The 26108-nt window shown below is 35.5% G+C and overlaps 2 protein-coding genes and 1 pseudogene across 4 annotated transcripts; 2 read left to right on the top strand and 1 right to left on the bottom strand.

Annotated features, from left to right (window-relative positions):
• Positions 1-709: 709 nt before the first annotated feature.
• On the top strand, positions 710-2475 carry LOC149571946 (uncharacterized). Of its 2 annotated transcripts, XM_089813343.1 has the most exons (3): positions 710-1038; positions 1167-1540; positions 1630-2475. In XM_089813343.1, the coding sequence occupies exons 2-3, from the start codon at positions 1181-1183 to the stop codon at positions 2224-2226; spliced, it is 957 nt and encodes a 318-aa protein (XP_089669469.1). In that variant the 5' UTR covers positions 710-1038; positions 1167-1180; the 3' UTR covers positions 2227-2475. The 2 variants fall into 2 exon arrangements, with proteins under 2 accessions (XP_089669469.1, XP_089669468.1); XM_089813342.1 differs by lacking the exon at positions 710-1038 and having other exon boundaries at positions 1064-1540.
• A 6575-nt stretch (positions 2476-9050) lies between these two features.
• Positions 9051-11084, top strand: LOC149571945 (uncharacterized; annotated as a pseudogene). Its single transcript, XR_016358814.1, has 3 exons — positions 9051-9715; positions 9844-10214; positions 10304-11084. The product of XR_016358814.1 is annotated as an uncharacterized LOC149571945 (transcript).
• Positions 11085-11715: 631 nt separating this feature from the next.
• On the bottom strand, positions 11716-16064 carry LOC149571944 (disease resistance protein L6-like). Its single transcript, XM_089813341.1, has 3 exons — positions 15382-16064; positions 14195-15281; positions 11716-12160 (listed from the first exon to the last, which is right to left on the bottom strand). The coding sequence occupies exons 1-3, from the start codon at positions 15933-15935 to the stop codon at positions 11978-11980; spliced, it is 1824 nt and encodes a 607-aa protein (XP_089669467.1). The 5' UTR covers positions 15936-16064; the 3' UTR covers positions 11716-11977.
• Positions 16065-26108: the final 10044 nt, after the last annotated feature.

Raw genomic sequence — 26108 nt, 5'->3', positions numbered from 1 at the left:
ATTTTCAGGAATACTGAGTTTAATTGGATTCGATGGGGTATAAGTAAACTGATATCCATAAATAGGCCTACCACAGACGTTTAAAATTCACAGGGTAGAGGAGTCTTTCGAAACATTGTTTCTTCACCTGCGGATTTGACCTCCAACACTTGAGCCTGACGTGGCAAGTGTTTTGTCTTTTCGTAGCGAACAACTATTTTAATAGAGGAACGATGATTGACGGCTGGGATGGACTACATGGCATCTCTATGCACGAATTTCAGCCGTTGATCGGAACGCCTTCGGCGTAAATAAATTATTGTCGCCATGCAAAGATGACCAATGAGAGACGTGTACAAAAAGAAATATATTAATGGGACGGTGGACATGCCCTTTGATAGTGACCACGGAGAAAAGGTGAAGGCAAGACTGGTTGAAACTGAAAAAGTCTATACATTGCGTGTCCGTTGGAACTGATTACACTAGTGGAGATAATGATATGTTAACGCAATGAAGGTCCCACTCATCCATAAAGGTATCTTGTAATGCTCGCCAGCATAATTGATATGATGTTGGAAAATAAAGAATGGAACCCTATGCTCAATTAGGATATGCGAAGAATATGACAACACAAATGGCCCAGCTGCTATAGTATATTCTAGCATATTCTAACTTCTCGGAATGAAAGTCAAAGTATTAGGAGTTATGCCACCAATATTTTGCATTCTCTGTGTTTGTTTGCCCCTCTCCCTTAATCATAAAAGACTATAGAAATTGCTCAATCACACAGACTTTTCTGGATACAAATTGCTTGTACGATGATGTCTATGTTGCCATAATTTGCTATTCCTTTTAAGTAACATAAATTAAAGAGACTGTAGGGTGCAGCTTGCCATGAGATTGAATGTCTAATGGAAATTCACTTAAGAGATATGTAATTATCATCTGCCTACTGTACATGGTGTAATGATGAATTCTTTGAAATTTTGGTACCTGAATTGAAGTGTTGAGGTCTCTAATAGTGACCTCCCAACTTTGATCAATTGAGAAATTATACGTGTAAGGTTTTAAGAAGTTGCCCATTACTTACTCCCTATGAAGTTATTTCCTCTGGGTCACTTTCATCTGGTACCTACTCTTTGATTTCAGTTATTGTGTGATGTGTTCTTATGATTTCGTATTTTCAGGCACCTTGGCCGCCATGGAGTCTGCGCTGGGTGCAAGCAGAGGAGCAATGGTTGGCTGTCCCCTGTTTAGAAATAAGGAAACGAAAAGCAGCAATAATTCCAAATGCAATATGGGTTGCATGAATTTTTCTTTTAATAGCCCAACTGTCGAGCAGTATTATGCAGGAGGAGTCAGGGTTTACTGTGGGAAGACAAATAAATTAGAAAAGCAAAATCTGAAGAAGCTTGCAGATCTTCATGGTGGGTCCTTATCAGACAAAAGAAGGATGAAACTGGTGAAATCAGTTTCCAAGAATCTGCTGCTCTTGTCTGTTAGCTTATCCCAGGATGCAGATAAATCCCTCATCGAGGAAGTCAGAGGCCAAAGTTTATCTGTAATTGGGCATTTCCATTTCTTGTTTTGTTCTCATTCAAGTTATTTTAGGATATGATCAGCTATTAATTATTTGTTTCTGTGAATCAGGATGCTTTGGCGGTTCTAATGACCCAAATGGAACATGAGAAGGCAGAGTACAAGCAGAGAAAAAAAGCAATGAAAGCGGAGAAAAAGGGCATCAAAGCTAAAAAGAAGTTGCCGAACAAGTGTGAAGATGAATCCTCATCATGTGATTCAACTTCCAGTGTGAGTGAATGTGAGGCATCCATGACTAAGATTCCTGAACCACCCCTCATAACAGGGGACACCATTAGTGTAATTTCAATGGAAGAAAGCTGTTCAAATGCATCTGGGTTGCATGGGGAATTTGGGGAGGACGAGAGTAGGAAGAAGGTGAGGGGAGTGGAGGTGTGCATGGGAGGAAAGTGCAAGAAATTGGGGGCTGAGCAGCTGCTGGCTGTTTTTGAGGAGATAATAAGTGTGTCTGGAAGTGGGGTAGAGGCTGTGGGCTGCAAATGTATGGGAAAGTGCAGAAATGCACCCAATGTGAGAGTGAATGCTGATGTCTGTCAAGAATTGCATATGGGTGTTGGGATAGCAGATGTTGGTATTATTCTGGATCACCATTTTGGGGTGAAACAGCAGGAGGATGAGTTACAACGCAAGAATGTTGTTTGTATTTGATTATGGGTTTGTACAGACATGCTTGATTTTGTTGATACTGGGAGAAATTCTTGTAATTTGTAAATATTTAATTGCAAATCAAGCAAGTTGGATTGTTTTTAGCTGCTCGGAGGAAGGCTTGAGCAATCCATGACTGTAATTTTTACAGGGACTCGTTACCGAAGCTGTTTCATAACACTGTTTTGTTATTGTTATAATTATTGCTTTTTACGTAGTAACTATAGTAATAGGAAATTCAGGTGTTGATCATGGCTGTAGTTATGATTACTTGTTGTTGCAATCTTATTTATTGTTCATTTAATTCAATTTTTGAAATATGTTTTGTTTAATAAAGAATTAGACTATTTATTAACTAATAATATCATTCAGTGTGGAAGGGGTGGGTTGAGTTGGTGTGGACGGTCATTTCAATGGGAGTAAACTGTTTGGTAGGTGTAGATGGATAATTTAATGAAGGCATATTGTTTGTTAGTCTCTTTTTATGAAGATACTAATTTAATGAAGGCAAATTGTTTGTTAGTCTGTTTCTATGAAGATACTTTCTGGAGTCCTTTTTCATCCCTAACTTCATGAAGCTTTAACATACTAAGAACCACAACAAAATGTATTATAAAGAAAAAATCATCATAGATGTTGGCAAAAAATTTAATGACATAAATTTATTGAATGATCACAGCCAAGGAAACAACAGATACAAAAGAGGAGGTTGGGAGCAATGAGATTGCTATTGAAATGTCAACTGTCCAGCCTCCTTCACAAAATTGCATCGATAGTTTTACTAGGGGAGATTCACTTATTGAAAATTAATTTTGCAATACATCTCTACAAAATATAAGAAAAGCATAGGATAAATGTTTATACAAGAAAGTATTAATTGACATATGTCTCCTGCCTTATATGCAGGAACTAAAAATCCCTGAAGACTTTAGAATTTTGTTGGCTACATAGAAGCTTCTGATAAGACTTAGACCCAACTTCTAATGATTCAGCGATAGCTACACCTTTCCCTAATAGATCTGCCTGGGCCTCCTCCATAACCTGCACCAACTGCTCAGCCTGACATTGAATGAAAGATTATAATTGTCAAATCTCTTTTTTTTTTTTAAAAGAACACACATCTGCTAAATTTACATTTATGTTCAAAAAAGTTTAAAATTATTTAAAAACATTAGAATGGAGCACCGGTTTTGAGCTCGGGTAAAGACCATCAGTATTGGGCATAAGTGGGAAAAAATTGGCATGTTGTGCGTCTCTTGGAATAGGAATAGAATCGCTAGCTTGAAAGGATTTCTAGATCTAGAGTATATGCAAAACCATGTAATGAAATCTATCGAAGTTGGCAACGCTTGATGTGCGATTCACATCACATCCTCGATGATTAATGAATGTTATTCGGGGCCTGGTTGAATTCGATCTTTTATAGCTATCCATCAAAATTTAATTGCATCGACTAAATGGCTGATGGTCTGAGCGAACAATTGAAGGTGCTTGATATCTTTTCTTGTTAGTTCGGGTTGTGTTTCATTTCTCATCATGTCAGAGTCCATCTCTGCCATCGCTGGGTTGAGCATGGAAGGGGTCAAGATTCCAAGAAACACCAAAATGTCTCTCAAAGACACTTTGGAGCTATTTTAGGAGCTGAGTGAAAAAACTCCCCAAGTTGCATCATGAGTTTCATAGAGAAGCGATGGAAGGGGTTTGGCAGGCCTTGATGAAGGTGCTCATTCAATTCATCACCTATGAAGGAAGGTACAAAAAGTTTCATTCTCACATTTTTCCTATGTTGAATCATTTTCATAGGAATGATTTATTTTGTTTTCCTTATTGGATATACTCCTCCCTTTCCCTGTTTGTTGAAAATTTTAAAGTAAAAGACTTCTTTCCAAAACACCAAGGTTTGTTATTTAGACTCTATGAATTTTACTAGTTTGACCCTTCATTCCTCCCCTCACCTTGCCTCTGAGCTTAATAAGAAGATCTTCAAGGCTATTTCCTCCTCAGTGAGACTATCTTGCACTCCTACTACTCCCAAGACCTTTGGTTTTGTGGTTAGGACTTTGCCTCCCCATAAATCTAAGTATAAGGAGGACCTCCTTGATAAACAAGATGATAATGTGGTTTTGAAGGATTCGAATAAAGGCTCATTTGCCACTATAACTAATTCGACCTTGGACAACGCATACCATTTTGTTTTACTCCCTTTTCCCCAAGTTCCACAATGTACCCTCATTCCCCCTCATGGATTTAAGTTATCTAGATGATCCCCAGGTGTCTAGGGAGCCCTCGCTTGGCCCTATACCAAAAAAATATGATGGTTCAATTGATTTGGATTGTCTAACCTTGCACTCTACAGGGATGACATTTTGTTATAACAGGTTGGATGTTGTGGCCAGGTGGCTTCTTTTTCAAATGCATATAGCCCACATAAATATTAATAGGATGGAGATAAATTTTGATGTGGAGAGAAAGTCTATCGACTAAATGAAAGGTCGTTAGGACGAGGTTTGGTGGAATGTGGGCCAAGAGCTAGGAGACAAGCTCAATAGTTGGAGGAAGCCGGAGGAACAAGTGGAGGATATCAAGATCAAAGTGCCTCCTGAGGAAGAGATGAATGAAGTGCTAAAGGTCTTGGTGTCTATTAAGAAGGTGTCGGCCCAACTAAGGAAGCAAATAAATAATCTAGCCTCGTAGAGCCATCAAGTCCAGACCAAGATGGAAGAGGAAATCGGAGTTTGAAGGCTTAACTAGAGGAGAGAGTGGCAAAGAGGAAATACAGGGAAGAGACTCCAAGAAAGGAGGAAGGTACCTAGGAGGCCTCTCAACATTTTAGTGAGTTTAGGCTTTCTTGCCCCAAGTTCTCCTTGTTGGACCAGCTCAAGGAGTTGCAAAAGTAAGGGGATGGTTTGTGCTCTACTGCCTCTTGACGTTTTTGGGTCCCTTTGGGTTTTTGTCTTGCTTCCTAGTGTTGCAAGTTTTGTTGTTAAGTGGTGGTTGCTAGTTTGGTCTGGCATGGTGTTACTGGTTCACAAGTTTTTTAATGCTTTATGCTAGTAGCAGCTTGGATCGTCTGGAGACTCTTGTTGATGGTTGGGGTATTTTTTCTTCAGCATGATTCAGTTACAAGTTTTTGTTTAGTTTTGTTGTAGTTGTTGGTTTTGGTTTTTCTATTTTTGGTAGGCTCACTTCTCGTGATCCTTTGGGTTGTTTGTTAAAGACTTAATGTTACTTGGATTGTTATGGATTCGGGCCCTTCCTACTTTCTTTAGTCAAAGCAATAGGTACAAAAGAGTTTTGGGAGGTTAATTAGTATAGATTTTAGTATAGTTATGCATTCACTTTATGTAGATATATTGATTGAAACACAACTTCTAAAATAGATCTCATTATAAACAAGTTTATGTTATGTTTGCAATCAAGGAAGGAAGGAGGGAGAGAGAGAGAGAGAGCAGGGGGAAGAGATAAAAATATAATAAGAGAAGAAGAGGGAGACAGAGGAAAAAAAATGCAAGAAGAAGGAGACATATATAGAGAGACATAGAATGAGAGAGATATAAGGGAGAGAAGGATAGAGGAAGATATGGATGGAGAGAGAGAGAGAGAGAGAGAGAGAGAGAGAGAGAGATCATATAATATTGTATAATATTAATATTATATCTTTTTTATTTACATATTAATTTATTTTTTATTGGTAAGAGGCCAAGGCCTTATTATTATATTTATAATAATAAAATAAAAATTATAGAGTCTTCATTCAAACTGGCGCTAGTAGGAAAGAACAGAGAAGAAAACCTCTAGTCTTGCCCAAGACAAGAGTCCTGTGCTAAAATACATTATTAAAAGGGGCATACCCTAGTTTATAGGAAATGTTGCTATTTTTTTCATTTACAACCTTTTTTTATTGAATTTTGATAGACTAGCTTTACCCTTTATGGCATAAAGACAATTCACATTTCATTTATGATTGTATTTTTTTTGTTGTATTCCAAAGGATTCGATCATTCTTTTGGTAATAGGGGATCCATCTTTGGAGATCTTTTGTTCTTAATTTTGTTATCCTATTGGTATTCTCTGCGATGAATCAATTCTTTCAAATGAGATCACATAGTAAAAATAACTAATACTTCCCATCCTTTTTCAACTTTGGCCATGTCTATTTTGTGACTTAGGGTAAAAGCACAAAGCTATGTCACCCTTTTGTAAAGAAAAATGCTAACAAAAGTATATTGTTCAACTTCAATGACATAAAATTAGTATTATTATTTTGAATTTGAAAATGAGTAAACTAATGAAATGTGTAGAAATGCATGAAGTTTAGGATTATAATTTTTAATTGTTATTTGGAATAAGAATTGATATATTTTTCTAACATTTATAGATAATTTTGTAGCTGTTGAAAAATGCTGAAAATTGGGGGTCTAGTTCCCACCACAAAACTAGATGGAAGTAAATTTATTTCCCTTTGATCTCAAACTATGTTATAGATAACATATATAGCTAGAACAATAAAAAATAAAAATTAGCTTTAGACCTATATTTTCTCTTTTATAACGATTCAAATTTAAACTCATGGAAATCGACAGTTTTCATCTCCCACCACATTTTTCAAAACAAATCTATTCTAACCAGGAGAAAAATTATATATTCTAAAAGAGGACTCTCTCCTCTAAAACATCATATAATTTTTACTTTTTTAATATGATTTAATATTTTTTCTTTCTCAAAATTAACATCTTTTCAAGTGTTAAAATACGTGCTAGTAGAATTTTTTAATTACATTATACTATATCTAATTAAAACATTATAAACTCTATATGAGAATATTCTTTACTCCGAGCTCTGTAAAATGATGTTTATATGTTATTAAAAAATATCATAAAAAATAGTAAGAGTTATTGAAATGTCACTTTTTAAAAATAATTGTATTTATTTAGTAATTGGATACAAACTAGTATAAAACATGCATTTAATAAACATTTCCAATTGGAAATGTGTGAGACCATATATAACTTAGCTGAAATGAAATTATCTAGATCACATATTTGGACAAAATTGATTTTTAGATAGAAATACTCAAATTTAGTCGTTCTAATAAGTCATCCTGAAAGGTGACATAGCTTAGTACTTTTACCCTGTATATTGTTTGATTATGTTCTTAGGTATAATTCCTGTTTGATCTCATTATAGGGTTAGAGATGGGCCGATCTCCTTATAGATTTTTGTTTTTCAAATGATCTACTTTAACAAGTCCCCATATCGAGTATGAGTGTCTCATATCCCTAAATTTAAATGATCTTGTTGAAAGTATGGTGTTATGGTACTTTCGACTTTCCTAATTTATTTATGTTTAATTCATGTTTAGGCGTATAGACCTATATTGTTCAAGGCTCAAATATTATAAGGTATTATGCTTGGTTTATGATAGCTTCTAAAGCCTTAAGTTTGAGGGATTTGAGTTAGAATAGACATGGGTTATGCTAGGTCAAAAATTTCTTAAATCATGGACCTTGTTATTTTGAATGTTTGGGATAAAGAAAAGAGGTCAAGCACACATTATTAATAACTATATCATTTCCATCCACACCCATATTCACCAGAGAGTCCACTTCTTTGTTACCTCCACGATAGATATGTTGGATTCTAATTTCTTGAAACCTATCAAGATGAATAAGAACATTTTCCAATTTAGAGTTTATTTTCCTATTGGGGGATTTGCCTTTACGGATTGCATTGAGGATGATTTGTCAATCCCCTTTGATGATAATTTTTTTAAAACCCATTTCTAGGTTGAGTTTAAGCCCTTCCATTAGGGCTTCTAGTTCATCTATGTTGTTAGGTTTTTCTATTAGCTCTTTAGCTTGTTTTAAGATCCAATTCTCATTAAAATGAATAATACATTCCAATTCCACTTTACCTATATTTCCTTAAGATGCTACATCAAAGTTTAACTTAATCCATCCTGCCAAGTGAGGTGCCCATTTGCATTCCATCCTTACTTGTTTTGTTGCCTTTGGATATATCAATGGAGGATTTATGAGGTTGTTTAAATTTTTTTGCATCTCCCCATCCCCACTCATTGAAAGATCTTTCTTCTTTGATGGACTTCCTTAATCTATTATTCATGACTTTTGAGATGTTGACTTCTACCTTGTTTAGAAGGGGTTGGATTGCCATTTCTGTGTTTTTAAATATTCTTTGATTTCTTTCTTTTCATATTTCCCATAATAGAATTGAAGGGGAAACATTCCATAATTTTTTAATATATATTGGACTTCCTTGTGTTAGGCCAACTATTCAAGAAAATTTGAAAAAAAAATCGGGAAGATTGATGTCCAATTAAGTTTTCTACATAACCAATACCAACTTTCTTTTATGACTAGACATTGGTATAAGAGGTGTTATGTTGTTTCTGAGTTGTTTTTGAATAATGGGCATCAAGATGGTCCCTCAAATCCCATGTTGATGAATTTATCTTTTGTTAAGATTCTCTTTTGAACTATTGCCCATAGGAAAATCCCTGCTTCGGAAAGACATATTGAGTCCTAACATAAATTAAATGCTAGGTTTATTTTTACTCATCTTTGAGAGTTTACAATTAGTTAACATCCTTTTTGACGTGCTATATAAACCATTATTAGATGCTTCTCAAATCAGCTTATCAGCCCTATCTTTTTTATTAATGTTTCTCTAATTTATGAAGTTATTATAGGCTATCTTATCTTGATTTGATAGGTTGGTGTCTTCTTCTTATTTCCAGCTCTATTTTTTTTCTCCATTATCTGATATTGCTTGTTTATAGTTGATAAATCGCTCACCTCAGCACTGTTGAAGTGTTCTTTTAATGTTTACTATGAGATTATATTTGTCTGGGGCTGGTAAGCCCTCCCAAGGATCTTCCCAAAATAATGCATCAGTTCCTAAACCTAAGTCCCAAGTTAGGTTGCTATTTATGATTGATCAACATTGTATCATAAAGTTCTAAGTTTTGGATCCTTTTGGGGGGTCTTTGGTTTTAGAGATTGAAAGGGGATCTGTACAGTCCAGATATTATTAATTGTATTGTTATGCAAGAATTTTGTGTTTCAGTCTTTGTCTAATAGCCAAGTCTCTCTGGACTTTTTCCAGAAACATTCTTCTTTGGTTAGTATTCTTCTTTGCCAAGTCTCTCTGTGTTTGTTTGCCCCTCAATCATAAAAGACTAGAAATTGCTCAATCACACAGACTTTTCTGGATACAAATTGCTTGTATGATGATGTCTATGTTGCCATAACTTGCTATTCCTTTTAAGTAACATAAATTAAAGAGACTGTAGGGTGCAGCTTGCCACGAGATTGAATGTCTAATGGAAATTCACTTCAGAGATATGTAATTAACATCTGCCTACTGTACATGGTGTAATGATGAATTCTTTGAAATTTTGGTACCTAAATCGAAGTGTTGAGGTCTCTACAATAGTGACCTCCCAACTTTAATCAACTGAGAAATTATACGTGTAAGGTTTTAAGAAGTTGCCCATTACTTACTCCCTATGAAGTTATTTCCTCTGGGTCACTTTCATCTGGCACCTACTCTTTGATTTCAGTTATTGTGTGATGTGTTCTTATGATTTCGTATTTTCAGGGACCTTGGCCATGGAGTCTGCGCTGGGTGCAAACAGAGGAGCAATGGTTGGCTGTCCCCTGTTTAGAAATAAGGAAACGAAAAGAAACAATAATTCCAAATGCAAAATGGGTTGCATGAATTATTCTTTTAATGACCCAAGTGTCAAGCAGTATTATGCAGGAGGAGTCAGGATTTACTGTGGGAAGACAAATAAATTAGAAAAGAAAAATCTGAAGAAGCTTGCAGATCTTCATGGTGGGTCCTTATCAGACAAAAGAAGGATGAAACTGGTGAAATCAGTTTCCAAGAATCTGCTGCTCTTGTCTATTAGCTTATCCCAGGATGCAGATAGATCCCTCATCAAGGAAGTCGGAGGCCAAAGTTTATCTGTAATTGGGCATTTCCATTTCTTGTTTTGATCTCATTCAAATTATTTTAGGATTTGACCAGCTATTAATTGTTTGTTTCTGTGAATCAGGATGTTCTGGCGGTTCTAATGACCCAATTGGAACAACAGAAGGCATAGTACAAGCAGAGGGAAAAAGCAATGAAAGCAGAGAAAAAGGGCATCAAAGCTAAAACGAAGTTGCCGAACAAGTGTGAAGATGAATCCTCATCATGTGATTCAACTTCCAGTGTGAGTGAATGTGAGGCATCCGTGACTAAGATTCCTGAACCACCCCTCATAACAGGGGACACCATTAGTGTAATTTCAATGGAAGAAAGCTGTTCAAATGCATCTGCGTTGCATGGGGAATTTGAGGAGGACGAGAATAGGAAGAAGGTGAGGGGAGTGGAGGTGTGCATGGGAGGAAAGTGCAAGAAATTGGGGGCTGAGCAGCTGCTGGCTGCTTTTGAGGAGATAATAAGTGTGTCTGAAATGGGAAGTGCAATTCAGGCTGTGGGCTGCAAATGCATGGGGAAGTGCAGAAACGCACCGAATGTGAGAGTGCACAACTATGATTTATCTCAAGAATTTCATATGGGTGTTGGGATAGCAGATGTTGGTATTATTCTGGATCACCATTTTGGGGTGAAACAGCAGGAGGATGAGTTACAAAGCAAGAATGTTGTTTGTGTTTGATTATGTGTTTGTACAGACATGCTTGATTTTGTTGATATTGGGAGAAATTCTTGTAATTTGTAAATATTTAATTGTAAATCAAGCAAGTTGTATTGTTTTTAGCTGCTCGGAGGAAGGCTAGAGCAATCCATGACTCTAATTTTTACAGGGACTCGTTACCGAAGCTGTTTCATAACACTGTTTTCTTATTGTTATAATTCTTGTTTTCACGTAGTAACTATAGTAATAGGGAATTCAGGTGTTGATCATGGTTATAGTTATGATTATTTGTTGTTGCAATCTTATTGATTGTTCATTTAATTCAATTTTTGAAATATGTTTTGTTTAATAAAGAATTAGACTATTTATTAACTAATAATATCATTCAGTGTGGAATGGGTAGGTTGAATTGGCGTGGATGGTCATTTCAATAGGAGTAAATTGTTTAGTAGGCGTAGATAGTTAATTTAATGAAGGTAAATTGTTTGTTAGTCCATTTCTATGAAGATAATTTTTTGGAGTTCTTTTTCATCCCTACTTTCACAAAGCTTTAACATACTAAGAACCACAACAAAATGTATTATAAAGAAAAAACATCATAAATGTTGCCTGAAAATTTAATGATATAAATTTATTGAATGATCACAGCCAAGAAAACAACACATACAAAAGAAGAGACTGGAAGCAATGAGATCCCTATTGAAACGACGACTGTCTAGCCTCCTTCACAAAATTACATTGTTGGTTTTACTAGAGAAGATTCACTTAAAATATTTAATTATCAAATAAGAAAATAATAAAACTGTCATGAAAATTCATCCAACCAATAAAAAAAAGAAGCAAACAATGAATATTAATTTTGCAATATGTCTCTACAAAATATAAGAAAAGCATAGGCTAAATGTTTATACAAGAAAGTATTAATTGACGTAAGTCTCTTGCCTTATATGCAGGAACTAAAAATCCTGAAGACTATTTAGAAGCTTCTGATAAGACTTACGAACACCATAGTATTGATGACCAGCGAATGATCCCTCTGCAAATAGTGGCTCCCGATGCTTTATGGGCACTAGCGGCTCATATAACCCTCTATAATAACTGCTCTCTTTGTGTGCACGATCCATTAACTGTGTAAATGCATGCTGCTGCAAAATCCTCCACACTTTGTCCATCTATCCTAGAAGGCCCACCTTCTGATGATTCAACGGTAGCTACACCTTTCCCTAATAGATCCGCATGGGCCTCCTCCATAACCTGCACCAACTGCTCAGCCTGACATTGAATGAAAGATTATAATTGTCAAATCTCTTATTTTTTTTAAAAGAACACACATTTGCTAAATTTACATTTATGTTTGGAATTTTTTTTTAAACTATTAAAAAACATTAAAACTAGAGATTTCAATTAATGCATTAGGATGGATCACCGGTTTTGAGCTCGGCTAAGCACCATCAGTATTGGGCATAGGATGGGAGAAAATTGGCATGTTGTGGATCTATTGGAATAGGAATAGAATCGCTAGCTTGAAAGGATTTCTAGATCTAGAGTATATGCAAAACCATGCAATGAAGTCTATCGAAGATGGTAGCAGTTGATGTGTGATTTTTATGGCTATCCATCGGAATTTAATTGTACGTACTAAATGGTTGATGGTCTGAGCGAATAGTTGAAGGTGCTTGATGTTTTTCTTCTTGGTTTGGAATGCAAATGAATACTAGCACAATGAAAGTGATGGTCTTATCATTAAAAAGAAATAGGACGTCATAGAAAACTTTTAAAAATTGTTGATGAGTACAAGTATTTTGGGATCCATTTTTGCAAAAAAAAAAATAAATTCAACTAGTAAACTTGCATAGTTAAAAAAATCTAAGATTTTTGATTTGCTGGTTACTCTGCTCATCCTTTATCAATGTGAGATTTAGGGCAGCAACATGTCAAATTACAAATCAGAGAAGTAAAATATTCAAAAATATTTAATCATCAACAGTCTTAAAATTAAAATGGCTATACCATATGAGATCTTATTGGCAGACACAAACATATTTCCTCTAGAGTCTACAACAATGGTTTGGTTATTAAGCTATTTAAAGAAAACTCAAGGTATGGGAAAACATTGTTGACCTAAATCGATCATGTTGAAAATACTTGATAGAAGAAAAGAACACATGGATGAAGCAAAATGTCAAATAGATGAAAAAGTTGAATGTTAATATGTACGAATGTCTAGATAAAGTCATGGAATAAAAATGTTTGTGAAGGAAAAATTAAGGAATCTCATATGATCAAAAATAAAATGGGCACAACAAAAAGTCACTATATTAAAGAATCTAAACCCATGGGAGATAACGAGGAGAAAGCAAAATAGGAGCAAATATCAAATGGTGACCTTAATTGCTTGTAGTCTCATTATTTGAGGTGTGCAATAGGTAGATGGATGATACCTAAGCAAAATGAGAGGACAAAATATGTCTATTTTGCAATATGGAAGTGGTAGAGATATAGACATTTTATCATAGTGTATCTAACATACAATGACATCTGCTCTAGTTATGGCAAGGGGACAATTTAGATATTCTTATGAAAGAAATACAACTAAATAAGATAGCAAACTTAGTGATTAAAAATTATTGTGGGAAAAGGACTTAAAAAGAAGTTTCAAATGGTCTAAAATTTTAGCACCCTATTATGAAGGGTATAAACTTCTTTGACCTAAAGAAAATTATTGAAATTTTCTTTGGATAGATAGAGGAAAGAAAGAGTGAGTTTGATTTCTATAAATCGACAATTTTTTTGAGACTTTTATACCATGTTCTTATACTGTTGTTTAGCTATCGTATAAGAAATGGAAATAATTTATGAAAGAAAAGGGGAAACTTAAATTTTCAAACTAATTTTGTATAAATAATTAACAACAATATAAGTAATTGTATGGAACCATCGGCTGAAACAAAAAAATACATACATATGTGTAACAACCAACTCTATAAAGCCTTGCTCTTAGAATAGTTGGCCTGTAAACTTTTGGGTCCTTGAATTCTCCATCAAATTCTAACTGAACCAAACAAGAATAAGAATATGTATCCCCATTTTGTATTTCAGAATAACTATTCCATAACAACAATAACAATTCCCATATTTTCTATTCCCGCAACCAAACAGACCAGAGACAGGTCGAGTAGGTTGGAGAAGGCTAAAACCATTTCCTCCTATCTACATTTCAAATAAAAATCTTAAATTTGTTAAGTCCATTTATCTAATCATTTCCATTCAACAAAAATGCGACGAGAGAGGCAGTAGTAATCTTACCGTGTAATGTTCCTTCATAATATCAATCTTGACTACACACCGTAGACGATATGGTGAATGCCTAGTCGCAATCTCTCTGCCCATATCCCTAATGTGATCATGCATCATTATTCTTTCACCGTCGAAAAGCTCCACTAGGCCCTTATTCAGCAGTGTTTCAAAACCTCGTAGACCAGTCCAACCCAATCTATCCCACACAGCTATGGCCTTGCTCTTCTCTGCGCCAATGAAAAGACAAGCTACATCCAAGAAAATCTCTCTCTCTTGTTCATCTAGCGCATCGAAGCTAATCTGTAGCTTTTCTTCCATGTCATTAGACGAGATGCTCAACAGTTTACTTAATAGGAATTTCGAGTATTCTGGAGACTCCGTGCCATAAACCTGTGCCCCAAACACCTTCAGTGAGAGAGGCGGACCATTGCAAACCTCCGTGAACTTGTTAACCAGAGTATCGAAGTCATCTGGTGGAGAGGGTTGCAAGAAAGCGTGCCAACAGAACAGCTGCTCCGCATGTGATGGGTTAAGTCCCGGCATTCTATAAATGCAGGACACTGAGAGACCCCATGATTTGAGGACACCATGATGGCGGGTAGTTACAATAAACAGACTCTGAGACCCACGGCTGTGTTTATATGGCAATAGAGCATCCCACTGGTAGACGTGATCCACGCCATCCAAAACGATGAGCACTCGAGCAGACCTCAAACGACTTGCAAGTAGGGCCATGCCCTCATCTACATTCTGGAACTGAAAATTAGCCCCGTCGATCAGGTCTTTTAGAAGCTTTTTCTTCTTCTCAGCTAGGGCGTTCCTGCAGGATGCTGCATCACGCACATCGAAAACAAAACTGCACCTTTCAAAGGAGGAAAAGTTCTTGTTGAAGAGCTCTTTAGCAAGTGTGGTTTCCCCACAGCCGCCCCTGCCCACAATCCCCCTGATTTTTGTTTCGCCTTCACCTGTAACCGATTCGAACTCTTGCACCAACTCATCCAATCCAACAGGATATTCGGCTACTGACAATTGACCTTTTTTCTTCGTGATTTTAAATGCATCGTTCACAATATTCTTCAAAATTGTAACCTCGTCCCTAAGCATTTTTAATCCATAACAGAAGTCAAAACGACACACAATGCACACTATACCGTACTGCTCAAATAATTAGATCAACAAAACAGAATAATACTTACCTTTCATTGTTGACCAGATAGCCATGTAGGAATGAGCATTTGCAAAGTGCCTCTTTCCACTGATCAAGTTGTTCTGGTTTGTATCTGCCATTCTTTTTATGCTCTGAAAATGCATGGGCGTACCATCCTGTTCCTTCCTTAATCCGTCTGAGATCAGAGGGATTAACATAATAGAAAATGGGAATGATTTTTTTCCCACTTGTGTGCATGGAACATAGCTCCTTCAAACACCATGGGGACTGGGGAGGGATGGGAGAAAAAATGGCAATGTGAAGGGAGGCACTATCGATGGCGTGTTGTATTTCTGCAGGAAAATGATCACCAGCCTCAAGGGCATACTTATCTAAGAAAACAGGAAATCCCAAGGAATGGAGTTTTTGGTAGATGGCAGTGGCTAATGTGTGTTTCACATCACGACCATAATGATTAACGAAGATGTCCCAGCTGGGCTCTCTGGATTTAGATGCAGGAAAAGAAGGTGCAAGGCAATCGAAGGCGTTTTCTGGTTGAGTTTGATTTTGTGCGACAGTGGAAGAGGAAAAGCATGAGCCCATGCCTGCTGAATCAAGCTAAATCGAACAACGACAGAAGAAAGAGACAAAACGTTGAGGATGCACATTCGGAAAGGTGTGGACGAAACCGCGTGAATGAGCAGCGTTATGCAAAGGAAGTGTTTCAGTACTAGGCACCACTACATAAGGAATATTTTAAAAAGGTAAAATTTCCTCAAGTTTACGTCAGAATGATGTGGCAGAAATTCCTAGGCTTTCACGATGGCGTAAGTTTCCTAGGTTTTTCCAGTGGAATCAACTTTAGACAGACTGATGTGGGAGAAATTTCTTAGGCTTTTCGGACCGTGAAGTTGCCGCCAAAAATGGCAAGGTAAAATATCTTAGATTTTTCCACTAGCCTAGCCTTTAAGCGAAAAATGTTGTGGAACAAATATCATAATTGCATTTTGTTGAGTATATGGTTCCAACATTATAAGGGATGAAAATTTCTTTGGGTGAAGTTGGTTGAATGGATACTCCTCAATTCTTGATTCTTAGTCGAAGAGGTACCTATAAGTGTGTGCCCTGAGTGGGGCTAGGTTGCTTGTAGGCATCATGCCTCTACTAAGTAGCTACTAGTAGGTATAAATGTCCATAAGAAAAAAGAGGACGTAGAGACACATATCAAATATCCAATCACATTGTTTAGATCGTATAAAATTGTAAAGTTTATTTGTAATGAAAAAGCATACTCCCCTTGACTTGGATTGGGTCAAGCTGAACTTTGACAATTCCTTTATAGGAAAACTAGGTTGAGCGGGTGGGGGGTGGCCTTTTGAGAAGCTCAGAAACGGATTTGTTGGCTACTTACTCGGTCAACTTGGGTGTTCAAACTACTTACATGGTTGAACTCCTAGCCCTTTACCATGGGGTCTTAGGGGGTCTTAGTGTTGACTACGAAAAATGTGAATAAGACGATTATCAAAGAGGATGCTCTAAACATCATCAACATTCTAAAAGACATGACAAAGACAAGTTGGAATGGCAGAGATATAAGACACCTATTAAGCAACTTGGAGGACATGACATTTTGCCATACCTATTGAGAGGGAAATTATGTCGTGGATAGGTTGGTGAGCATGGGAGATATACAAAGGGGTTCAAAATTTGGGATAACCCTTTGTCTATCTCGATGGAGGCATACGAAGCGATCGGTCATGATTGCACAAAAATTGCATATTAATGATCTTGCCATCATTACTTTTTATTGGGTATGTTTGCCAAAGTTTTTTTATGAGCTAGATTTCTATTTTGATTTTACAATTTAATGTGACTGCAAAGAAAAGCTTGAGTTTGACTTTCGTGGGTCTATTAGCTTTTGAATCTATGTGCTTTTACTACTTTCGTCATAACAGAAAGATGGGAGGGGACCCTTATTGAACTGAGCCCAATGAATGGGGCCAATATCATAATGACAAGGAGCTTTCAGAGACCTTGGAGAAGGGAGAAATAACTAAGAATATTATGGGCATGGAGGGCTATACTCTTGAACTTTCTTAGAAGATCTTGGAGTTGTGGGATTGTGGCAAGGTTATTGTGGGTTGTGTTTCATTTCGCATCATGTTAGAGTCCATCTCTGCCATCACTAGGTTGAGCATGGAAGGGGTCAAGATTCCAAGAAACACCAAAATTTCTTTCAAAGACACCTTGGAGTGGTTTCAGGAGTCAGGTGAAAAAATCCCCAAGTTGCATCATGGGTTTAATAGAGAGGTGAGGGAAGGGGTTTGGCAGGCCCTAGTGAAGGTGCTCATTCAATTTGTCACTTGCGAAGGAAGGTACAAAAGGTCTCATTCCCACATTTTCCCTATGTTGAATAATTCGCAAGAATGATTTATTTTGTTTTCCTTATTGGATATACTCCTCCCTTTCCATGTTTGTTGAAAATTGTAAAGTAAAAGGCTTCTTGCCAAAATGCCAAGGGTTGTTATTTAGACTCTATGAATTTCACTGGAATTTGATCCTCAGTCCTCCCCTCACCTTGCCCTTGAGCTTAATAAGCAAATCTTCAAGGCTATTTCCTCCTTAGTGACACTATCTTGCACTCCTGCTACTCCTAAGACCTCTGGTTTTGTGGTTAGGACTTTGCCTCCCCATTAATCCAAGAATAAGGAGGATCTCCTTGATAAACAAATGATATCATGATTATTTCCAAGGATTCAAATAAAGGATCTTCTACCATTGAAACTAATTGGACCCCTGACAACTCATCCCATTTTTTTACTCTCCTTTCCCCAGGTTCCACAATGTACCCCCTACCCCCCTCATGGATTTAAGTTATTCGGATGATCCCCAGGTGTCTAGGGAGCCCTCACTTGGCCCTGTACCAAAAAAAAGATGATGGTTCAATTGATTTGGATTGTCTATCCTTGCACTCTATAGGGATGACGTTTTGTTATAACAATTTGAAAGAGATGGCCAAGTGGCTTCTTTTTCAAATGCATTTAGCCTGTAGAAAGATTAATAGGATGGAGACAATTGTTGAAGTGGAGAGAAAATCTATCGACTGAATGATAGGGCATAAGGACGAAGTTTGGTGGTAAAACTTTTCACACTTAGATTACTTCAACTTTACTTCTTTCGATTATCTAATCTACTTCCATGCATGAATATAAAGCAATAAAGAAATCAACAGTATAAAACTTTGACACAAGATATGGTAACCCAGAAACCCTCCAAGTAGAAGGTAAAACTGGGGTGGGGATGACACCCACATGCTTCACTATTGCAGAATAAAGTTTCCCTGTTAGGGCTTACAATTGATCACTTCTGGTGATCTACTATGTTAGGAGTATGAAGGACTGCTAGGTCCATGTTACAAAAGAATTTTATAATACAATGAAGTATCTTCTCTATAAAAGAGACTTATCATAAGACCGTTAGATCCACTTGGTTAAAGGATTTGACTGATGGACCTATTAGGATGAATCAACAATAGGGTAAAAGCACAAACCTGTCTCACCTTTTATAAAGGAAAAGTGATATCAGAATTTAAAGTCTTCAACTTTAACGACATAAAAGTGGCATTTGTGCTTAGAATTTGAAGATGATGTAAACTAATAAAATGTGTAAAATTAGATGAAGCTTATGTCTGTAATTTTATTTTTTTAATTGAGTGAAAATTTTATTTATTTTTGAAATTTTAAAGTCTATTTTTTAATTTTTTTTTAAATGCTGAAAATGTAGAGTTTTTTTTCTGTCAAACAAATATATGCAAATGTTCATATTTTGGTTTGATTTTGGAATATGTTAGAGTCAACATGTATACCTAGTGCACCAAAAAAGAAAAATTGAAATTCAGCTAATATTTTTCAAGTTATAACTGGTCAAAATCAAAGTTATTAGAAATTGACAATTTTTTTCTTTCGTCAATTTTTTTTTATCAAATCTACATATTTTTTAAAACAAATATCATATTCTTGAAGAAGACTCTCTCCTCTAGTGCAGCATTAAAAAAAAAAAAGTGAACATGATTTACTATTTTTTTTCCTATTTTGAATAGACATCTTCCTAAATCTTAAAATACCTACTTGTAATATTTTCAAATTATAACATATTATCCATAATCAAAATATTAAAAAAATTATATGATCATAATCTTGACTCTGAGACCTACAAAAGTATATTTTTAGTTTTTAAAAAAACTTCAATTTAGTAGGTCAAATTGGCCTTCAAAGTGAAAAGTTTGCAAAAGTTCTTATTTTTGCTTGTGTGGCTACCACCTGGGATGCCACATAGGTAGTTACGGCCAAAACCGTTTCGGCTGGAACCCCTGTCGGCCCAACAAACCACAAGTGGTTAGTTTGGTAGTTTCATATATAAAATAAGTTAGTTTCCAAGCTATTTCATGTAACAAATAAGATTTGTGTTTTCTTTATTTTAATAAATATAGAAAAAAATGAAAAGTAGAAGAGCATTTTTGGAAGACAATGATTTTTGAAGCCATTTTCAGCAACTATTTTGCAGAAATCCTTAGAATTGCAAAGGATCGAATATTTGTAAGGTGTTTTTTCCTGTCTACCTATTTTAATTTTTATGTATTCTAAATTGAAGTATTAGCTGGTATTTAGTGTTCAAAATCTAAATTTATTTCTTTTGTTTCTATAGATTAAAGTATTCAATGGGCAGTAAAAGAAAAAGATCAATGAAATATGATAGGAAAAGAGATGACAAAATGAAAGGTCATACAAAACATAAGCAAAACCAACCTCCTAAAATTCCTAAACAGGATGAGATTCATGAAGAGAATGAAAGTAATGAAGAGGAACAAACTGGCAGTTCTACTGATAGAAACAAATTAGAAGGCATAACAATTTTGATTGATTTGGATGAGGAACTACTTTTTAACCAAATTCCATCTAAAGATATGATAAATGATAACACTATTAGAAAGCATTGTTAGAACATGTGGGATGAATATTTCAAAGATAAAAATATATTTGGACAGACACATTTATTTGTCAAGTTATTTAGGAGAAAAGATATGAGACCTATTTTAGAGTTGTTGGGTGTTGATAACAAGAAAAACCATGTGCATAATATTAATAAAACAATAGTTGAAAACTTGTAAAATGCTTATAAGAATACCTCCTAGGTCTTAAGAACCCCTTTAGTATTTGTATGTATTTACATACATTATTTATGTTTTCTTACATATGATTGTTAATGATGTTATGTATTTATGTACATATAATCTTTATGTTCTTATACGATACATTCTTTATGTTCTCATGTGTAAACTAACATCAATCACATCTCCCTCCTGATCCTTGACCCCAAAAGGCTCTACAATCTGGATTTGCACCCTATGTCAAATGAAAGAAATTTGTAAAATTATAAAATTATACATATTCATGTGTATATGTGCATGCATTAAATATCATGTGTACAATATATATATCCATCAAATATATAATAAAAAATACATAACATTCCTATGACTCATGTCGTGGAGGATCTGTCGGGGTCTAAAGATCTCCAAAATACAATAGACTATCACTATGACCCTATAGAACACACATGTACATGTACACAAGTTAAATTGAATCACTCAAGAATATGTATGTGTAAATTATAGTAACAAATAAATATAAACATATATAAATTTACAATATTTACCGTAGCATCATGTAATGCTCTGCCAATTTGACTGATATCTGAGTCATGTAGTGATAGAGTAATCTCTGGATCATGGAATGTAGGTGATCTAAGGCCAGACTGTGCAGGAGTAGGAGCAGGAGCAGGAGTAGTAGCAAGTGCTACAAGATCCCAGGTAGGTGTGTGGACAGGTGTTGTGAGGATAGGAGCTGTATGGCCCTCTATAGGAGCAGATGTTGTAGAATGTGCAAGGATGTCCTCCTATCTCTATGAGGGTTGTGGTCCTATTATGCATGACAAAATATGGCTGATGTGTCCACCAATGTCACGAAGAGGAATCCCCATGATCATCGACAATGCTTGATATGATCCAAGAAGATCAGATGCTAAATAAGATGCCATATGACATAATGCATCCATATCTGATATGTCTGAAACCTCTAGTGGCGATGGTATATCTACCATCTCATACAGATCATCAACTCTTGTGCCAGAGGATGAACTTGTCGAAACGGGACCACGAGATCGTAACATGTATCTACCACATCTATCTGAAGATATCTCCTGTAACTGTGTGACAACTGTGGCAATGCTAGAATATATTTGAGTCTTGATTGTATCATCAAGAACACTCAAACCCGCAACAGTCATCTGTGGACCTCTTAGCATGACCAAAAGGTTTGGACCCACCATTGCTCGTTTATTAACAGGTGTAGGGGTGTCTGTAGGTCTAAATCTCTCTAACAATTGGCCTCGGCCCTGTCCAACATGACCTGGAAAATCTGTATAGATGACATCCTAATGTAAATGAAATTCTGCAAACAATTGTTTACAGAAATAAAGGGGAAAATCATCCTTCTATGGCCACCTGTGATGCACAACTAACCACCGAGGATATATAAATGGAGCAATGAGCTAATCTGTACACTTCATCATTGAATAACCTCTAACCCTAGCCCTATCTGTATAAAAGGGAAACATGGTCTTCACCATAGCAGTGGAGACCCGACCATCAATCTATGAATACTTCACAATGCCAGTGACACTGTGAGAAAGGGAAGAGTAAAATGTCTCAATACTAATATCATCAAATGGGTTATACCCAAAGATCGTCTCGATCATCTGGCACAACTTATCTCTAATAGAAACAACCTTCTCCCTATTAGGGAGAGTGGTAGAAGCTAACAATGTAGAATCAAGATACTCGAGAGCATGAGATAATCTAACAATAGTATCTACAAATAAACATTGTCTCTCTTTAGTAGATGATGTCGGTCTACGTGGTGTGCCCGACTCAACACTAGGACCCCCTCCATCAACACTAGCCTCCCCTAAGAATGTAGGTGCTCCACTAGTACCGAATGCCATAATGATATATTCAAAGATCTAGATATCTATAAATGTAGAATTAAGATATAAATATATAAGTACATATAAAACTAAAAGTCAAATTTAATTTAAAACATGTATGTATATAAATATGTACAAAGTTGAATGTAACTAAAAATATGCACATGAACTATCTAGTACATCTAGCTCATGTATGTGAACATCTAGCTCAAATATACACATCTAGCTCATGTATGTGAATAAAAAATATACACATATGTTATTTAGTACATCTAGGTTTACTATGTTAATGTTTTTTAAAATGTAACTAATAGGTTTTTAAAATGTAATGTTATTTACGACATATAGGTTTACTATGTTAAAATGTAACTAACCTATTATCAACTACTAAAAAAAAACTTAAAATATAATTAATAAAACACTTAAATACAATTCATTTAACTAATATTATCATGTAATAACTAAAAAATATTAAAAAATAAATAAAAAATTCACCTACTTGTTACGGCCAAAACATTCTAACTGCCTAGTAGCCACTACAGTGAAATGAATAGTGAAAATGACTGCCAAGAATTTTTTTTGGTTTTTTATAAAACCAAAGGGGTTACGGTTGAAACCCTTTCGGTTGAAAGAATTTTAGCTAGAAACCTCACTGCTACATCGATGCTGAAAAGCGCCATGTTTGTATGGCCAAAAACATTTTGGCTGAAACTGTTACAGCCAAAACCGTTTCGATTGGAACCCCCACAGATATCACCAAAGGTGACATAGGTTTGTGCTTCCACCCAATATGATCTTTGTAATGCAACTTGATTTGTTGAATAAGATCCTTTGAATAATATGATCACCTAATTGTGATGGATGAGTCTATGCTCTGCTCTTTATACTGGCTTATAGCTTGATTACATATTTTGCTCCATATTTGCTTCTTATCTCCAAAATAATCATGTATCTTCTATTCTTTGACTATTACACTCTTAGACAAATAAATTTGTCTTCCTTATATACCCTTCAAACAATAACTTTATACCAAGTTGGCTCCCACAATAGATATCTTCATCACAATCAATTATACCTTTAAGTTGGCTCAAGTACTGATGCTTGGGCAATATAGTGATTTTGGTCTTCTGTTGACACTCGGGCAATGCAGTGAGCTTGGGTGACACTGTTGCTTAGTTAAAACTAGAAGCTTGAATGACATTATGGAACTCAAGTGATATAGGATCTCGATTAACTTTGTGAACTTGGTTCATACATGAAACTTTTTTCCCATTAATAATACTGAACAACTCGGTTTATACTATGAGGTCGGTTAACATAGTATACCTTCATTTGCTCGGGCTACATTGAAATTTACTCCCTAGTGGAAAGCTCAATTGTAGTATTAACTGACCTTCCTGGATAGCTTAAGCGGTTTATCACTAATTGACAATATGTCGTACCACGGGGTCAACGGGAATGTGGGCTAGGAGCTGGGAGACAAGCTCAATAGTTGGGAGAAGTTGGAGGAACAAGTGGAGGATATTAAGAACAAAATGCCTCCTAAGGAAGAGCAAAATGGAGTGCTAAAGGCCTTGGTGTCTATTAAGAAGGTGCAAGCCCAACTAGGGAAGCAAATAAATAATTTAGTCTCCCATAGCCATTAGGCCCAAACCAAGATGGAGGAGGAAATCGAGAGTTTGAAGACTCAACTAGAGGAGAGAGCGGCAAAGAGGAAACATAGGGAGGAGACTCCAAGAAAGGAGGAAGGAACCTAGGAGGCCTCTCAAGGTTTTAGTGAGTTTAGGCTTTCTTTCCCCAAGTTCTTCTTGTTGGACCAACTGAAGGAGCTACAAAAGTAAGTGGTTGGTTTGTGCTTTGCTACCTCTTGATGTTTTGGGGTCCCTTTGGGTTTTTATGTTGGTTCCTGATGTTGTAATTTTTGTTACTGGGTGGTGGTTGTTGGTCGGTGTGGTGTTGTTTGGATGCAATTATTGGTTTGGTCTGGCATGGTTTTACTAGTTCATAGGTTTTTGTTTCTTATGCTCTATGATAGTGGCAACTTGGAAACTTGGTCTATCTGAAGACTCTTATTGATGGCTAGGGTTTTTGGTTTTTTCCTAACATGGATGGGTTAAAAGTTTTTGTTTAACTTTTGATTTTTGTTGGTTCTGGTTGTTCTATTTTTGGTAGGGTCACTTCTTGTGATCCTTTGGGTTATTTGTTAAAGACTTGATGTTACTTGGATTGTTATGGGTTCGGGCCCTTCCTTCTTTATTTAATCAGAGCAATAGGTACAAAAGAGTTTTGGGAGGTTAATTAGTATAGATTTTATGCATCCACTTTAGGTAGATATATTGATTGCAACACAACTTTAAAAATAAATCTTATTACCAAGAAGCTTATGTTATGTTTGCGATCAACGAGGGAGAGAGAGTGGGGGGGAAGAGGGGGCACATACACAAATAGAGGGGAAGAGATAAAATATATTAATAGAATTAATTATTATATCTATATATTATTTTATAATTTTTGTTATATTTATATTATATAAATGAATACACATAAATCATTTAACAATTAACATATTAATTAGTAGATAAAAAATGAAAAAAATCTATTTTTGAAATTTTACTAGAGACAAAATATTAAAAAATAATATATGAATATAAGATTAACAAATTAAAACATATTTTTGAAATTGAGTATAAATATAATAATATTTTAAATAAATAAAAATAAAAATAAAATGATACTTCAGGTAAAATATTATAAACCAAAATTTAAAAGTTATGTGTGTGTGTGTGTGTGTGTGTGTGTGTGTGTGTGTGTGTCTGTGTGTGTTATACAAGATAGTATTATTTCTCTCTCTAAAATACCAAATAATAATACTAGCACTTGCACCAAAAGAAGGTGCAATGGTTACGCCAATAGCAAGATATTTCTTCTTTAATATACTAAGGAATTCAAGGGAAAGAAAACAAACTCCATTCCCCTTCTCAATTGCTTCTCCTTTTTCTATTTTTAATTCTTCTTCTTGTCCTCATTTCATTCTTCTCCTTCTTCACCTCCTTCTTTTCATTTGGTTTCTTGTTCTTCAAATCTTTCTCTTCCTTCTCTTATCCTTGTTTCCCTTCTTTTTATTATTCTCAATCTCCTTGAACTTATTAAGTTGATAGGCTTATATGTGGGAGCTTTGCTCTCGGATTTGATAATTTTTGGTTGGAAAATTGTCAGCCCTTTTCAGAAAGAACTATTTCCAATTATTTTAATTTCTTTTCATTTTATTTTCATTTTATTTAAATTCCTTTCTATTGTTATCTGGAGTATCTAATTTTCCTCTCCTCTTTTGGATTTGCTTTATGAGAACATTCCCTATTAACTTATATTTTCCTTCAAAATGAAAATGGAAAAATTTGCGTATTAAGGGGAAAAAAATGAATAGCAATCACAACATAGATTTTTAATTTAATCTTCAGTACATACTGTTGGCGCTCAAAATTGCATTCCCATTTTGAGCATCCATTTGTGATTTTGAGAAAGTCAAGCCCTATGAATGCCCATAATTGAATATGCACTCAGCTATCCATTTGAGATCCTTAAGATGTTCAATGTCTCTAACACTTTCCATTCAGTTTGCCTAAGCCTTCCATGATGATAATTTGTCATTCTGATTTATATGACAAAGTCTTATTTTGAACAAATCCTAAAATCTGCTTTCTACCCCATTTAATATGCAAAGTTCAGTCAAGA

The sequence above is a fragment of the Cupressus sempervirens genome, chromosome 2 (genome assembly GCF_028749045.1).
Source record: "Cupressus sempervirens isolate cs-2001-9-10 chromosome 2, ASM2874904v1, whole genome shotgun sequence".
NCBI classification, from domain to species: Eukaryota; Viridiplantae; Streptophyta; class Pinopsida; order Cupressales; family Cupressaceae; genus Cupressus; species Cupressus sempervirens.
The sequence above is the reverse complement of the archived record's forward strand: the minus strand, read 5'-3'. Positions and strand labels throughout refer to the sequence as shown.

Bases quoted from the DNA above. Each gene is read 5' to 3' on its own strand.
- LOC149571946 (XM_089813342.1), top strand. From the start codon at position 1,139: ATGTGTTCTTATGATTTCGTATTTTCAGGCACCTTGGCCGCCATGGAG. The intron at 1,541-1,629 runs GTAATTGGGCAT...TCTGTGAATCAG, and splicing joins TCAGAGGCCAAAGTTTATCT to GATGCTTTGGCGGTTCTAAT.
- LOC149571944 (XM_089813341.1), bottom strand. From the start codon at position 15,935: ATGGGCTCATGCTTTTCCTCTTCCACTGTCGCACAAAATCAAACTCAA. The intron at 15,282-15,381 runs GTAAGTATTATT...AAAAATGCTTAG, and splicing joins TATCTGGTCAACAATGAAAG to GGACGAGGTTACAATTTTGA. The intron at 12,161-14,194 runs GTAAGATTACTA...ATTCAATGTCAG, and splicing joins TTATGAAGGAACATTACACG to GCTGAGCAGTTGGTGCAGGT.